Source organism: Lathyrus oleraceus, chromosome 6 (assembly GCF_024323335.1).
Source record: "Lathyrus oleraceus cultivar Zhongwan6 chromosome 6, CAAS_Psat_ZW6_1.0, whole genome shotgun sequence".
Lineage (NCBI taxonomy): Eukaryota > Viridiplantae > Streptophyta > Magnoliopsida > Fabales > Fabaceae > Lathyrus > Lathyrus oleraceus.
The window spans coordinates 364,562,282-364,578,171 of record NC_066584.1 but is presented as its reverse complement, the minus strand read 5'-3'; the positions used below and the strand labels follow the sequence as shown (position 1 = coordinate 364,578,171).

The window sequence follows — 15,890 nt, the reverse complement described above, 5'->3', positions numbered from 1 at the left end:
TTAAAAGTTTAAAACTATTTCACTAATACAACTTTATACTTTTAAAATTTTAACACGTGGCATCAAAACAGATCTTATATAAAGATATATATATTTAATTGATATACTTTAAAAAAATATAAATTATTAAAAATTATTAGCCTTGATAATATTCCTTTGACTCTACTTATATTTTTTAAATATATTAAATAATTAATAATATTTAAATAATATATAAATCAAATATATTATATCTTTAATAAATTTTAAAAAGGAATTTCTTATAATGTATTAATTATTTTTGTTTTTGAAGAAAAAACAATATGTGACTATTTCTTTTTCTTTAAAAATATCTAACGATAAATTTAAAAAATTTAATATACAAAGAGTTAGTAGTATTAAGTAATGTAAGTGTGTTTATTAGATTACCACATCTATGAAGAAATAAAATAAAAATAATGATCATATAGGTTGCATTTTTCACTTTAATTGGTTATTGTCCCGTATAAAACGAACGAGACACAAACCTCGATAACATTGATTTACGTGACTCAATCATTCTCTCCAGTGTTTTCTCTTTCTCGTCTTCGCGGAACAGATTACCGACCCAGAACCCTCCAATCCAATCATGGTCGAAACCAGACGTGGCTCTTCTTCTTCCAAACGCTCTCTCTCTTCTCCTTCTCCTTCCAACGCCAAACGATCCAAGGTTTCAATCTCTTCCTTACTCTCGCCTTCTTATCCCAATTCTATTTTTTTTCTTATAGGTTCTTGAAATTCGGTTTCGAAATTCGATCAATTTGTTTTTTGTGTTTATGATTACAGGTTTCAGAGGATGCTTCATCTAACCCTTTGCCCTCTGTTCCCGTCAAGGAATCTGCAACTGGTAACGAATCTGGTGAACCTGAGATACAACGCTCTGATCTACCGGAAACGGCGTCGTTGAAGGTTCTTGATGGTGATAGCAATAAGCCTCCTTCTGTGCCAATTGAAACTGATCCTTTGGTGTCCCCTCAGTGTCCAGGTCTTGAAGACGATATGTTTTCAATATTTTTTTTCTTTTATGGGTTGTTTTATTGCCTCTATCTAAGCATGCATATGCTGATTTTGAATTTGTGAGATTTATGGATTTATTTTTTTGTTGTAACCTCAGGTGAAACTGGAGAGAAAGCAAAGGCGGTGCAGCCGCTGGTTTCTTTGGTTTCTTGTCGGAAGAAACGTTCCGTGGCGAAACCAATTCATAAGGCTGCTGCGTGGGGGAAGCTCATTTCTCAATGTGCTCAGGTTTAGTTCTACTTTTAGTTGAGTGTTAGTGTCGTTTTTGTTTGTTTTAGAGTATAAGGTTTCACATTGGCGACTCCATAGTCCAATTTGATCCTTGAATTTTGATATCAGATGGGTTTGACTGATGTATATAATATGTTGAGATTTTAGTTAATCATTTTACCCGGTCTACAAATTACAATCAATTCATACATGCGACTTTGAAATTTGTTAGGGTTAAAGTTAAACAATTTTTATATTATTACGATCATGAGTGATTGGTTTGGGGTGTAAAACCTTGTGCACTGATAGTGTATACAAATAGTGTATGCAAATGAAATCATATATGCATCTACATGTTGCATTGTTAGAGTGTGTTGTGTAGGGTAATTACAACATGATGTTAGCCTTTAATACACTACACTTCACTTCACTGTCTGACATCCCTCTTTGTGGGAACTGATATACAGAAATAAGTAATGTAGCAGTAAGTATTGATCTTCTTCTATTATGGAGTTAAGTTTTGTAACTTGCACAAATTTGAATTTCTTATTGTGCAATTTCAACAAGTGAAGATATTGCGCTATGCTATATCACATGAAAGTAGTAAATACTATCATATATAGGGTGCATCGTCAACTATGTTGCAGGCCAAAGGAGATTTGTTGTTGCTTGGTGAAATAAAAAATTATGTTAGATTTTATTTGGAAAAAAGTTGATAGTAGACGTGAATAGTATTCACTTCACATATCCAGATATCCTTCTTAGAGTTTCATGCGAGCTGATTTATGCTTCTGTCTTATTAACTCTTGCTTTTCTGATTGTAATGATGATGTAGGTTTGAAATTAATCTTTTTGTTATTCATGCTTGTCCAGAATCCTCACTTGTCCATTAGTGATCCAATCTTCACAGTTGGTCAAGGCCGTCAGAGTAATTTGACACTTAAAGATCCTACTATTGGTAATGTTTTGTGCAAGTTGAGCCACATAGAGGTACAAAATCTACTTTTATCTTTTGAAACTTATAACAATAAGGAACAATCTGCTTTACAGTTTTATAATGAATAAATATGTTTTAGATGTTTAGTGAAATTATGATCGAAAATACAGAACATTTGTTCTGGTATGGTAGGTGACAAACTGTAATAAATTATTGTTAAGCTTCTCCAATTTTTAGCATAACTGACCACAGTTGTCATTTGAACTATGTGCAGCAGCAACATGGAGGTTCATCAGTTGCCCTACTGGAAATCACAGGGGGTAAAGGTGTTGTTCAAGTCAACGGCAAGACTTACCGAAGGAATGCCCGGCTGATTTTGAATGGAGGCGATGAGGTGATATTTGGTGCTTCAGGAAAACATGCTTATGTATCCTTTACACAAGAATTTATCATTTCTCTCTTTTAGTTATTTCTTCCTCCTTTTTTGCACGCATCTGTCATCTGTTTTAAAAAGAAACCGCAAATTTATGTGTTTGATGTATTTACAATATGCATTGTTGTATCTTTTCATTCTTAAATTTCTTTTATTGATATTTTATGGGTTTCCTTAGCATGGAATTCAGATCTTTCAACAGCTAAAAAGTAATAATGTTTCTACTGCTGGTATACCTCCTGTGAGTATATTAGAAGCCCATAGTGCTTCAATGAATGGGATGCAAGTTGAAGCTAGATCTGGAGACCCTTCGGATGTTGCAGGAGCATCAATATTGGCCTCTCTATCTAATATTCACAAAGATTTATCTCTTGTTTCACCTCCAGCTAAAACATGCAAGAAACAAAATTCTGATATTTCATCACTACCTTCTGGCCATGGGGATATTGTTCCGGACAATGAAAGGAAAGATGCCACCAATAATGATGAGTCGACTGGAGTTATTTCTTCTAGCAAAGCTGTTCCTGCATCCTCTACCACTGTTAATGAAAATCCTAGCCTTGACACCATGGATGTCGATGCCAATGTGGATACAAATGTTGGGAAGATGCCTGCTAATTACGAATTGAGGCCGTTATTGTGCATGCTTGCCGGTGGCTCAGGAACTGAATTTGATTTAAGTGGCAGCATTCACAAGATATTAGAAGATCGAAAGGAATTAGGAGAACTCCTTAAAGGTGCTGATACAACAACAATATTAGCATCTACCAGGAGACAAGCATTTAAGGACAGCCTAGAACAGAGAATTCTCAATGCTGAGGATATTGATGTCTCTTTTGAGGCATTCCCGTATTATCTAAGGTGCAAAAACTTGCTTCTTGTTATTGACTTATCTTTTATTCGATTTTCTAATACTACCCCGTCTATTTATAAGAAACAATTAGGTTATTCTTTTAATCCTAAAAATGATAAAAATAATACACTTTTGGGTACTAAAAAAAATTAAAGTTTCTTGTATGCACCTATTTTGTTTTGAGCTTTATTTTACTAGAAATCCATCTTCCCTATGCAAGTAGGTTTCACTTAATGAGGATTATGGCTATTACAGTGATACAACAAAGAATGTGTTGATTGCTTCTACATATATTCATTTGAAGTGCAATGGCTTTGGAAAATATGCTTCAGATCTCCCATCGGTGTCCCCACGGATATTGCTATCTGGTCCTTCAGGTTATAAGATTGCTCCCGTTTATGCTTCTATTTCTCCCTTCTATAACATAGAAGTGATAGAGCTCCATATGATTCTTGTGTAGGCTCGGAAATATATCAGGAGACTTTGTCCAAGGCACTTGCTAAGCATTTTGGTGCCAGACTACTGATTGTGGATTCACTTTCGCTGCCCGGTGTATGTTTCTAAGATAAATTTCATTTAATAGAAGTTTTGTAAGATTGTATTTTTCTAGTTTAAGATTTTTATGACTCTTATTCACCTCATATCTTTTTGGTGTCACATGCTTGCTGATGTTAACATGGTTTCTTGCAAAATCATTGTTACTATACACCCATAATTGTTGTTAAAGTGGGTAATTTGTTTTCAGGGAACACCATCGAAGGAAGCTGATTCTGCCAAAGAAATTTCAAAGCCCGAAAGGCCATCTGTTTTGTCTAAGAGAAGTAGCCAGGCTCCTACTTTACATCATAGGAAACCCACTTCTAGTGTTGATGCTGAAATTATCGGTGGATCTACATTAAGTTCGCAGGCTATGCTGAAGCATGAGGTTTCTACTGCATCATCAAAAGGCATTGCTCTTAAAAAAGGTATGCTGTTGTGTCCTAATAGATCAACAGCTATATGCGAATTTACTTCCTATCTTCTTGTTCTAATATTGATGCCGGATGACATTTTGAAGGCTTTAATCATAGGATATTTATGTAATTTGCAGGTGATCGGGTAAAATTTGTCGGTAACTTCCCACCCACTGTCTCGTCACTGCAAAATTATTCTTCAAGGTAATTTGTGGTATTGAAGAATTATACTTTACAATATTTTTATGGTTTATAATTAGTAAAGGCTGATATGATCTTATGGGGTTTTTCTAGTCTTGCTAAGAAGGTTATGCATGAAAGTTCTTCAATTATGCCTTAGAAAGTATTGTGAATCTTTTATAAAGTAATGAATTTTAGTGGCTGAATCTTTATCATCTTTTAGAGGCTTTCTTTTGCTGTTATTCCTTCAGTTCCCCGGGAAAAGGAAAGGGGCTCTGGTAATCCAGAGTCCGGCCGGGACGTAAGGAAAGTTTGACGCTAAATTGTAACATACTGGAGGTTGGGTTTGTTTGTCTGTGCAGACGTTTCTCTTTTCACTTTTAATTAAAAAAACTACCACACTATTTGTATAAGAAAAAGAGTTTTAGCATGAAGCAAAAGAATATGGTGGTAATTTTTTTAATATAATAGTGAAACAAAGCCCTTAACTCAATCTCTCTTGATTCTATTAATTAATTGTTATCTTTCTATGATTTTTTTTCTTTTCATTTTGATTGAGGCTGATGGACATAACTCAAACTCTGATTTGCTTTGGGTTAGTTCCGTTTGTGGCTTATTTGGTGCATTGCTCATCCCTGTTTCAGTTTGTTGTGCAGAGAGACAGACTAGACAACTTTGATGTTATTTATTTATTTTTCATATTAACATTTTTGAACTTTATTATTTGGTGGATATTTTATCAGCCCAGCTGTTGTTTTTTTCCTTTGTTTTTTCTTATGGAACATTTTATACCATATCCTTTAGTTTAACCTTCTGTTCTTCTGCGAGAACTTACAATTTTATATATTTTTTCAATAGTGGTAGAGGACCAAGCTATGGTTTCCGTGGCAAGGTTGTACTTGCTTTTGAAGACAACGAGTCTTCAAAAATTGGGGTCAGGTTTGATAAATCAATTCCAGATGGCAATGATCTTGGAGGCCATATCGAAGATGATCATGGGTTCTTTTGTTCTGGTATTCTATTTTTTTATTTGTTCTGGTATTCTATTTTTTTATTGAACTTATGTTTCCTTAGTTGCATATTAGCATATTGTGCTATAATTTTGGCATGTTTAATTCATTGATGGATCATACTGCAGCAAACCACTTGCAACGAATAGAGAGTTCAGGAGGGGATGACGACAAAGTTGCAATTAATGAAATCTTTGAGGTTGTCCCAGTTCTAAACATGTCCAATTTTGTCTCTACCCGTGAAGCAATATATTTAACACTTTTATCTGCTGTTGTGTACATAGGTTGCCGCTAATCAATGTAAAACTGGTGCACTTGTTTTGTTCATTAAAGATATAGAGAAAGCAATGGTTGGGAACAATGATGTTTTGAAAAGTAAATTTGAAACCCTACCACAAAACATTGTGGTAATTGGCTCAAATACTCAGCTGGACAGTCGTAAGGAGAAGGTACCATTTATTACTGCATTAAAATGCATGCATTTGGTAGTTGTGATCTCATGATTATATGGAAGATTGTATTTCTGTATCTGATAACTGTGTCGTTATGCTTCCAGACCCATCCTGGGGGACTTCTGTTTACAAAGTTTGGGAGCAATCAGACAGCTCTACTTGATCTTGCTTTTCCGGTATTATAATCGTAGCCATTTCCACTTCTCTTCATGCCTTCATTTCCGTGTTATTTTTCACTTATGTTTTTAAGACAGACTTCTGAATATTTGTAAATGCTAAATTTTATTATTATATTTATATTGTAGCTTGATTGTTCTGGATTCCTTCAGGATTAACTATTAATCAACTTCAATTTGGACTTTCTGTTTAGGATAACTTTAGCAAACTACATGATAGGAGCAAAGAAAGCTCCAAAGTAACAAAGCAACTCAACCGCCTTTTCCCAAACAAAGTGACAATACAGTTGCCTCAGGTATTATTATAATGTTAGATTTATTTAATTGTGATTTACTGTTTTTAATTATAATTCATATAAATGTGTTATACTTTCAAACTTGTCAGGATGAGGCTTTACTTTCGGATTGGAAGCAGCAGTTAGATCTTGATATTGAAACTATGAAAGCACATTCCAATGTTGTCATGCTTCGTTCGGTGAGTCTCTTTTGTTCCTTATTCACATCTATTTTTTTACGCTTTTAATTCCTTTTTCACTTCTACTATTCAATGCTTCCTGTTGCTAAACTTATTTTATGAGTTTTCATTATTTGTGTTTGTTCTTGAGTGATATAAGCTAGTGTGTGCCTTTGGATAATGTAGCATCTCATCTCATGCATTTGCTTTGTGAAAATTTCTTCGTTGGGACTATCAACCCTTAATGTCTTTTTACATGTTCATTGGAGCTTTTTTTTGTTGTCCCATCCTAGTCATCCATATTCGTTGGTTGCTTAGTATGCACTGATATTCATTTTTAGAACAGTTTGTACTCTGTAGAGCTTCGCATGTCGTGTCTCCAGTTCTTGTTTATTCTATATTAAGATTTATTTTTGCCTTGCTATTTGCCAACCTCTTATGAGACATTTCTAATGGTTCAGGTTCTCAAAAGAATCGGATGGGATTGTTCTGACCTTGACACTATTTGCATCAAAGATCAAACCCTGACTACAGAAAGTTAGTTTCTTTAAGCAATTATGTCAATGAATAAAGTATTGAGATTTGTTGCAATAGTATTGACAATATCCTGTTAACTATTTTTACTAGGTGTGGAGAAGATCATTGGCTGGGCTATAAGTTATCATTTTATGCATTCATTTGAAGCTTCTACCAAAGAAGTAAAGCGTGTGATATCTGCAGAAAGGTTTTTCTCATCATTTGTGGATATTTTCATAATGTCAACACCCTAATAGATTTAGCAAAAAATAAAACCAACTTTTCTAACTTTCCATTTTTATTTTTAACATTGTCTTATATTTCATTTGTGCAGCATTAAGTATGGGTTTGACATTCTTCAAGGCGTCCAAAATGAGAACAAGAGCGTAAAAAAGTCACTAAAGGTAATTCATGCAATTTTTCACCTTAATTTGTGGAATGTGCATTTTGTAATACTTTCATTTGGTTTCTTTAAACTGTAATGATTTGAATCATGGAACAATATCCGTATTTGTTGAATCGTTACTCTAGGACGTGGTTACTGATAATGAATTTGAGAAAAAGTTGCTTGGTGATGTTATTCCGCCAACTGAAATTGGAGTCACGTTTGAAGATATTGGAGCTTTAGAAAATGTGAAGGACACCTTGAAGGAATTGGTCATGCTTCCTCTTAAAAGACCTGAACTGTTTTGTAAAGGACAACTAACTAAGGTGGAAATATTTCTTGTCACTTTTAATGACTTATGAAACAAAATATTTAGTAGATGATGTTATTGTGCAATCTAGCACTAGCACTTAATGTTAAATTTATTTGAATATAGCCTTGCAAGGGAATATTGCTTTTCGGCCCCCCTGGCACAGGAAAAACAATGCTTGCAAAGGCTGTTGCAACTGAAGCTGGAGCAAATTTCATAAACATTTCAATGTCCAGTATTACTTCCAAGGTATCAGCGTTGCAAATTGAAATTTCTTTATGTTGTCAGTTTCCCTGTATATTTTAGCCTCATGAATCATGATAAATGTTTCTGTTGCAGTGGTTTGGTGAAGGAGAAAAATATGTCAAAGCAGTCTTCTCCCTAGCCAGCAAAATTGCTCCAAGTGTTATATTTGTTGATGAGGTTGGTATAACATGTCATATTTATATCTTTTAAGTTTCTTCTTCTTTGCTTTAAGTATTTTTATTATAACTCCTTTAGATTTTGACCATTCTATTTGAATATGAATGTTCATTTCTGTCCTTCAGTCTACTTTCCACCATTTAAGGGTTGTTTTGTTATTATGTAACTCGTGATTATTGACTTGACACGTGACTTATCAGCATGAGATGGAAATATGTAAGTTTAGGGAGGCTTAATGTTTTAGATGATGTTCACATGACTTGAATTACCCTTACCTGTCTACTTTCTTCATTGTGCCTTTCAAAAGGGTAGTTTGTCATACAAATCTGCAATATACCTTGGTGGAGAAATTGATTGTATTTTCCTGATCTTCAATTCACAGCTTTGATTGTTGCTGCTGTTAAATAACAAATGTGCATTGTCAAGGTTTATGATTTTGGAATTTGTTTTCTCAAACACTGATCAATTCAGCTGTTTTCTGCATATTTACAATTTCCTCTAAGTTCCAAATTCATGAGTGGTATTGGGCCTTCCAAATAGAGCACTAATTGACTATAGGCTAGACCATTTAATAAACATAACTTTTTCACTTCTCTTACCAATACTCTTAACCATCAAAACAAAATAGATTGTGTTTTACCAGAGGGTCCAGAGTTTACAAGCCGTTTCATTTAGAGAGGAAATTATGGATGTCACTTTGGGTATGCTATTGTTAGTTTGGTGTCAGAGGTTATGCATACCAATCAATTGGTTTGAGAGGTTATGCATACCAATCAAATGGGGGAAAGCAAAGTAGTGGATATAAGATAACATCAAAGATGTGCAGAAGACATTTGTGCCGTGCAATGTGATGGGCACAATAGAAGAAAATTTTGAATTTTTGATTTAGCATTTTCTGATAGATTGTGGTTAAAAGTCCACTTAGGAAATTGCAAAGATGAAAAGATAGTGGCAATGGTATCTCCAACAGTTTGTGTAGTTGCTGATACATTGGGTTGACGAGCTGGTGGATTGCAATTTGTAAGATATTACAAACAGATTTGTTCCGAAGTTCAGAATTTTTGCAGATTTTTTTTTTATATTTATTATTGAATACCTCGGTGATGTAGTGTTGGGATTATTTGCTACAAAGACACTTATTTAAATTAAATCAATTTTCAATTTTGATGCCTAGAAGTCTAGAACATGATTCACGGGCTGAAATGAAGGTGTAATTGTATCCAAATATTGTTGTTTTTATGATAGCTACTGGCTTCTATAGATTTTCTTATTTTCAGTTATATGTGTGTGATTTATTTGGTGGAATCTGTGGCAGGTTGATAGTATGTTAGGCAGACGTGAAAACCCTGGTGAGCATGAGGCTATGCGGAAAATGAAGAATGAGTTTATGGTTAATTGGGATGGTTTGCGTACAAAAGAAAAGGAGCGTATACTTGTACTTGCTGCTACAAATAGACCTTTTGATCTTGATGAGGCTGTTATTAGGAGGCTTCCACGGAGGTAAACATATTATATTTGATGGAAACTTCTTTTATTTCATATTTTACAAATGAGACCTATTCTAATTCAGGCTTTTATTAAAAATTATTATAGATTGATGGTCGATTTGCCGGATGCTCCGAATAGAGGAAAAATTCTGAGTGTCATTTTAGCAAAAGAAGATTTGGCACCCGATGTTGATTTGGAAGCAATAGCAAATATGACTGACGGATACTCTGGAAGTGACCTAAAGGTAGTTATTCTATATATCTCTGAAGACTTAAATTTGGTTGATTGCTAGAGAAGAGTGAATATGATTCAATGTAAAATATTTTCACTGTGATTGCAGAATCTGTGTGTCACAGCAGCTCACTGCCCAATAAGGGAGATCTTGGAAAAGGAAAAGAAGGTTGGTTAGATGACATGTGTATTGATAGAATGTCTCGTACAAAATTTGTTCAGTTCAGTGCTAAATAGCTTTTTGTTCATTGTAACATGTCTGCATTACAGTTCAGACTTGGTTTAAACTTCCTCACATTGAAATGAAATGTCTTTCAGGAAAGAAGCTTAGCATTGTCAGAGAACAAACCTGAACCTGAATTGTGTAGTAGTGCAGACATTCGTCCCTTAAAGATGGAGGATTTTAGATATGCACATGAGCAGGTATATTAATATTTTCCACTTTTTTCCCGCTCTTGAATGTTGTGTTGTGGGTAATAGATACAGCTTTTGGCCTTGGAGGGAAGTAAATGTAAATCCCTTTGTGAGTGTTTTTTGAGCCCTAAAGTTTTCTCTTCCTTGGATTGGGGCACCACTCCTACACTTTAAAAAACTTCATTCCAAAAAAAAAACAAGATACAGCTTTTGGGTGCTAGGGCAAGACTGTGTATTGTGACTGATAGGAGTCTCATGCACTGTTTTGCATTGTCATCCCCATTTTGGTAGACAGAATGTTATTAAAGGAAGATGGTTGCGCGTCAAAACTAGACATAGAATATGCTAGGGATAGTACAATATTTCTAGTAAAGAAGATTTGGCACTGATATTGTCTCAACTTTGTCTGAGTTTCAATATGGGGTTGGGGCTGTGGCCAAAATAATGCATTGTTCTTTGTCTTCTGTATACAAAACTTAAAACTAAACCTAATAAGAATGTAAACCGAAAAGTGTCTCGTACATTTTCCTCCTTTTGTTTAAAACACAATAAGGTTGCATACGAGGAAGTCTTTGTGGATTGGCTGTATGTGTGAGATGCAAAATCGTAGTCTTGTTGAATTAGCTAATTGAACTTTAAACACATTATATGATACCTAGGTTTCATATGCAAGATATGTAAGCTAATGGAAGTGTAATGTCATGAGTATTGATATGATGTTTTTGTATGCAGGTGTGTGCAAGTGTGTCTTCGGAGTCGACAAATATGAATGAGCTACAACAATGGAATGATCTTTATGGAGAAGGCGGATCTCGAAAAACAAGATCTTTAAGTTACTTCATGTAAAGGTTACTGTAGAGCATTTCTTGCTTAGGCTATTATTATTATTATTATTTCACCTCAAAAAGTGTAACAGGGTCAGCCAGCAGTTGATATGGAAATTCCATATGTGGCTCTTTCTGTAATGTATTATAAGATCTTCCATTTTTCTTTCTCCAACCTCACCTTCTGCTTTACTCCCTCCATATTTTTTCATACTTAGAAGAGTTTGATAATTTCACTGGGGACAAAAGCTTATTTTAGGCCCTCAGATGATCCAATATTTCCCCCTTGCTTCTGAATGTAAATACCTAGTTTTTTTACAATAAAAATAAATTTATTTTTGTTTCTGCGTATTTCATGAATTAACATGTGCTTGCATGTCTGTTTGTAATATACATGCTTGGATTTTTGTTTGGATGATATATGCATGTATTTGTATTGCCTTTATGAAAAATGAGATGCTTTATGAGGTGGAAATGTAGATCCTAGAGCTGATTTTGACTCAACTCTCCAAAGTATACATAAGTAGAAAATTAGAGTTTCCATAGAGAAGATCATATTTTTGAAGATGATGGTTGAGGATGGTTAGTTGAAAACCTCTTGGGTCAATTGGTTGGATGTATGTAAACTTCAAGAGCATTTAACTTGACACCCTTCCAATCAAACCTGACATCTTCCGGTTTGAGCAAAATTACTTTGAAACTTTTTTGTAAATTTTTTTGAAATTTTCAGTTTTATATTGGAAATTTTAAACAAATAGTTTTTACCGTGTTGTGCTACCATAAATTTCAAATTTTTGGAATACATACCAGAAATTTTAAAATTTTCGGTGAGTTATACCGGTAATCATGACTTTTTGGAATGAGACCCTAATAAAATCAAATTGCAACTTCAACATAGTGTTCATAACATCGCAACTTCAACATAAATCTTTCCGGTTTGTAGGCAACAGGTTTTCTTAGTCTTCAATGAGTAGACTCCACCCTGTTTGTTGTTGTGTTACCTAAATGAGTGACTCTGTTAGTCCAAGCAGCAACAAATCTTTTTTATAAGGTGTTAACACATGTTTCAATCGCATACTTAACAAACAGAGGAATATCAGTATAAACAGTCTCAAAGTGTTTCAAGTGTGCGACAAGCTCAGTTTCTCTATTAGCATACATGAGGTTGTTTCATAGATCCGTGACATGCTCATGTCTTTCTTATTTAACATAGTTTTTACATTTCATGTTAACGTTTTTTGAAGTATGAAACGAACATAACATATGAGTTGAATTTAGAAATACAACTTCAGTTATATTCATCAATGCAAGTTCTCGATCTGTCACCACAACATTAGGTAGCAATTTTTCTGAAGAGAACAACTCTTTGAGCTTCTTCAATGTCCATTTGAAGTTTTCCTCTCTTCCATTCTCCAAATAGGCAAAGCCTATCGAAAACGTCAAAATTTTGTTGACGTAACACCAACAATTTCAAGCAGTGGCAACGGTACCTGTATGATCACGATGCAAATAATCAAAAATACGATAAAATGATATCAATCGATGATCATGATTCACATTACCTATTTGTCTTGTATGCACAATCGAAAATCAACACCAAATGAAACATATTCAATTACTTTATAGGATCAGGATATGTGTAAAAGATATCAGCAACAATGTTTGAGTCTTCCTTATTTCTTGTTCAGCACATATATTTTTCGATATGAATAAGACTCAACAACATTTGCATTTTCGTCAATGAACATCTCTTGCTCGCATTGTATGTAGCTTCAACTTTATACGCTTGGGTAACGCTGGTGAGGTTTCTTGAATCTTTGTCTTTCAAGGCAAAAATTATGTACCATGAAGCCATGTTGTACTTCGTCATTTCATTCACAAATGTCTCTCATGAACTTTTAGATGACCCAATATGTCATGGTCATCTAAATCCTCAGATAGTTTATGATTGTGAAATCCACATCAAACCATCACCTTCCAACCGCTACCACTCGGCGCAGATCTCAGTCTAGAAGGACATTTCACTTTTATACTATAAGTGCCCTCTAAGGATTTACTGCTTTCAAATGTATTCTTCCTTTTATAATTACCTCCTCTCTCACAATTCAAATCAATTTATCTTTCCTACCTCGCTGACCATTTGAAGTATTAGAACGAACAATCATAACTATAATACCATGTTGGTTGTCAATATTTTATGTCCAGATTAATACTTTAGATCGGGATTCAAATATTTATCGTTTACATCACTAAAAAAGTATAGTATCAATACCATATAAGGGCGAGAAAATATTTAATTAAACTTATTACATAGCAAAAGATATTTTGTATGTGGTGAAGAACTGCGTACAATCGCTACATGAATATGTAATGACTCTGTCGGATCCGGACCACACAAATAAAGCATTTTGAAATTTCTGCTCTCTTACCGGAAATTTCAAATATACTCAAAAAAATTGGTATACGGGAAATTTATAAATTTTCGATCATTTTTGTTTGTCCACGAAAATTTTGAGAATTTTCGGTATTGTATATTGAAAATTTTGAAATTTTCGATATTTTTTACCGTATTTTCCCATATTTTTAGTATAAATGTGTGAATTCTAAAAAATGCGAAAATTTGCGTATCTGAAATTTCAAAATAACTACTGGAAATTTCGTTTTAGTAAGTTTCAAAAAGTAAAAACTATGGAAGAAAATTAAAATTTGAAGTGTAAGTATTAGCAAGGGCATTTTAGAAATATTGAAAAATTGGGGGTCTCAAACCTTATATAAAAGAAAATCTTGGCATTTGTGATTTCTGCCATGCGAAAGTAAGTGGAGGTGGAGTGGACGTCGATATGGGAATTTCTTTTAGCATCCTCTATGTTTCTTAGGCACCACGCGGAAATATTAAAATGCCTCTCAGTTTCTGGAGATGCATATCTGGATGTACCTAATACACACTTAACGTAGATCATTATGAGTAACGTCTTATAAGTTGGTTTTTTTAACGTCGGAGATGTATATTCGGAGTTTTCCATAAATTTATTCGTAATTGATCAGCCCAGTGAAAATTCTGGAGATGCATCTTCGAAAGTTTGAGGCAGGATTTTAAAAATGACTGTCACCTTTGCATGTCAATTTTTTCTGGAGATGCATCTCTGGAATAATTTGATATAGACGGAGTTGCATGATCACACAACCATACTTGTCTTTGACAATAACCCCTCACTAAAAACCCTTTCATTCTCAATTCCTATTTTCACTCTAAATCTCCAATCTTGTGGTTCATCACAATAAAGGGGGCAAAAGAAGTTGGAATTTCAAGTAAAGATAATTTATTCCAAGCTTCTTTGCACACATTAATCTTGTTTATGTCTAAAAAAACTAGCGTTTTTTTCGGAAATGTATCTCCTGAACGATTAATCTTGTTTATGTCTAAAAAAACTAGCGTTTTGGTAACAAATTTTTTCAGCTTTGTTTATAGCAGTGGCCCTTATTTGATGTTCCGTGGTAATTATTTTCATTAGATATGGTGCACCCTGATGTTTTTCCCAAATAAGTTGTGTCTCTGAATGTCCAAGGTGTTGTTGTGAAGGCAGTAGATGTTGGTAACCAATTTAAAAATGAGCAAGACTTTGAATGTCATGATAAAATGCATTAATGGATTCGTATGGAGGCCTCCAAACTAGGATTCATTGTGGTTATCAGAAGGTCTGATAATGGTTCGGATAGAAGATGTGATTTTGTAACGTTTGAAAGAAGTGGTAAATATATAACTCCACTCTAGAATTTTAAATGAGACGACATTGGTTCAAGAAAATGTGAGTGTCCATTTAAGGTGTGTGGTTATATGTCGGCAAACAATAACTGGAGATTTAATGTCATGTGTGGTTTGCAAACCATGATTTGTGTGAAAAGTTAGTCGATCATCCAATTGTGTGTCGACTCATGCCAGAAGAGAAGGAATGTGTTGCTGACATGACTTTTAATTTGGTTCAACTGAAAAATATACTTACAACTTTGAAACGTAAAAGACCCAAAAATATCTCAAATATCAAGCAAGTGTATAATATTTGGTACCAAACTAACAAGACGCTGAGGGGGATAGAATTGAAATGAAACAGCTCTTGAAACTATTTGATAATAACAATTATGTGTCTAGGTACCGAACGTGCGAGGATGAAGTTACTGTTAGAGATATATTTTGGACTCATCCTGGTTCCATAAAGTTGTTCAACATATTTCCTACTATGCTTATACTTGATTTAATGTACAAGACCAAAAAGTATAAACTTCTATTATTAGAGATGGTTGGTGTTACCTCAACTGAGAAGACCTATTTTGTTGGGTTTGCATTTCTAGAGAGCGAGAAAGAGAAGAATGTTACTTGGGCCTTAGAGGTGTGTCGGGAAATGTTAAAGGACCAAGATGAGATACCAAAAGGAATTGTTGCCAACCGCGATATCGCCTTGATGAATTTGGTTTACTTATTATGCATTACTTTGTAGATATCACATAACAAGGAATGTGATAAGTCGGGTTAAACCCACGGTTGAGACGAAAAAGATAGAGTCTGAAGATGGAAAAATGGTGAAGGCGGGTGTGGTTGTGGAAAAAATAA

At 34.2% G+C, this 15,890-nt stretch overlaps 1 protein-coding gene across 2 annotated transcripts; it reads left to right on the top strand.

The window, feature by feature from the left end:
- Positions 1 to 482: 482 nt before the first annotated feature.
- Positions 483 to 11,635, top strand: LOC127093313 (uncharacterized). Of its 2 annotated transcripts, none has more exons than XM_051032224.1 (27): positions 483 to 688; positions 805 to 1,003; positions 1,133 to 1,263; positions 2,119 to 2,235; positions 2,460 to 2,609; positions 2,806 to 3,476; positions 3,724 to 3,845; positions 3,929 to 4,020; positions 4,214 to 4,433; positions 4,559 to 4,625; positions 5,460 to 5,614; positions 5,740 to 5,810; positions 5,896 to 6,060; positions 6,168 to 6,239; positions 6,434 to 6,535; positions 6,625 to 6,714; positions 7,155 to 7,230; positions 7,321 to 7,417; positions 7,544 to 7,613; positions 7,741 to 7,920; positions 8,031 to 8,153; positions 8,244 to 8,327; positions 9,643 to 9,827; positions 9,921 to 10,059; positions 10,156 to 10,215; positions 10,365 to 10,469; positions 11,193 to 11,635. In XM_051032224.1, exons 1-27 carry the CDS (start codon positions 608 to 610, stop codon positions 11,304 to 11,306), a joined length of 3,738 nt encoding a protein of 1,245 aa, XP_050888181.1. In that variant the 5' UTR covers positions 483 to 607; the 3' UTR covers positions 11,307 to 11,635. The 2 variants fall into 2 exon arrangements, with proteins under 2 accessions (XP_050888181.1, XP_050888180.1); XM_051032223.1 differs by having other exon boundaries at positions 2,457 to 2,609.
- Positions 11,636 to 15,890: the final 4,255 nt, after the last annotated feature.

Coding starts and splice junctions, on each gene's coding strand:
- LOC127093313 (XM_051032223.1), top strand. CDS start 608: ATGGTCGAAACCAGACGTGGCTCTTCTTCTTCCAAACGCTCTCTCTCT. Junction 4,021..4,213: donor ATTCACTTTCGCTGCCCGGT/GTATGTTTCTAA, acceptor ATTTGTTTTCAG/GGAACACCATCGAAGGAAGC. Junction 9,828..9,920: donor ATTAGGAGGCTTCCACGGAG/GTAAACATATTA, acceptor AAATTATTATAG/ATTGATGGTCGATTTGCCGG.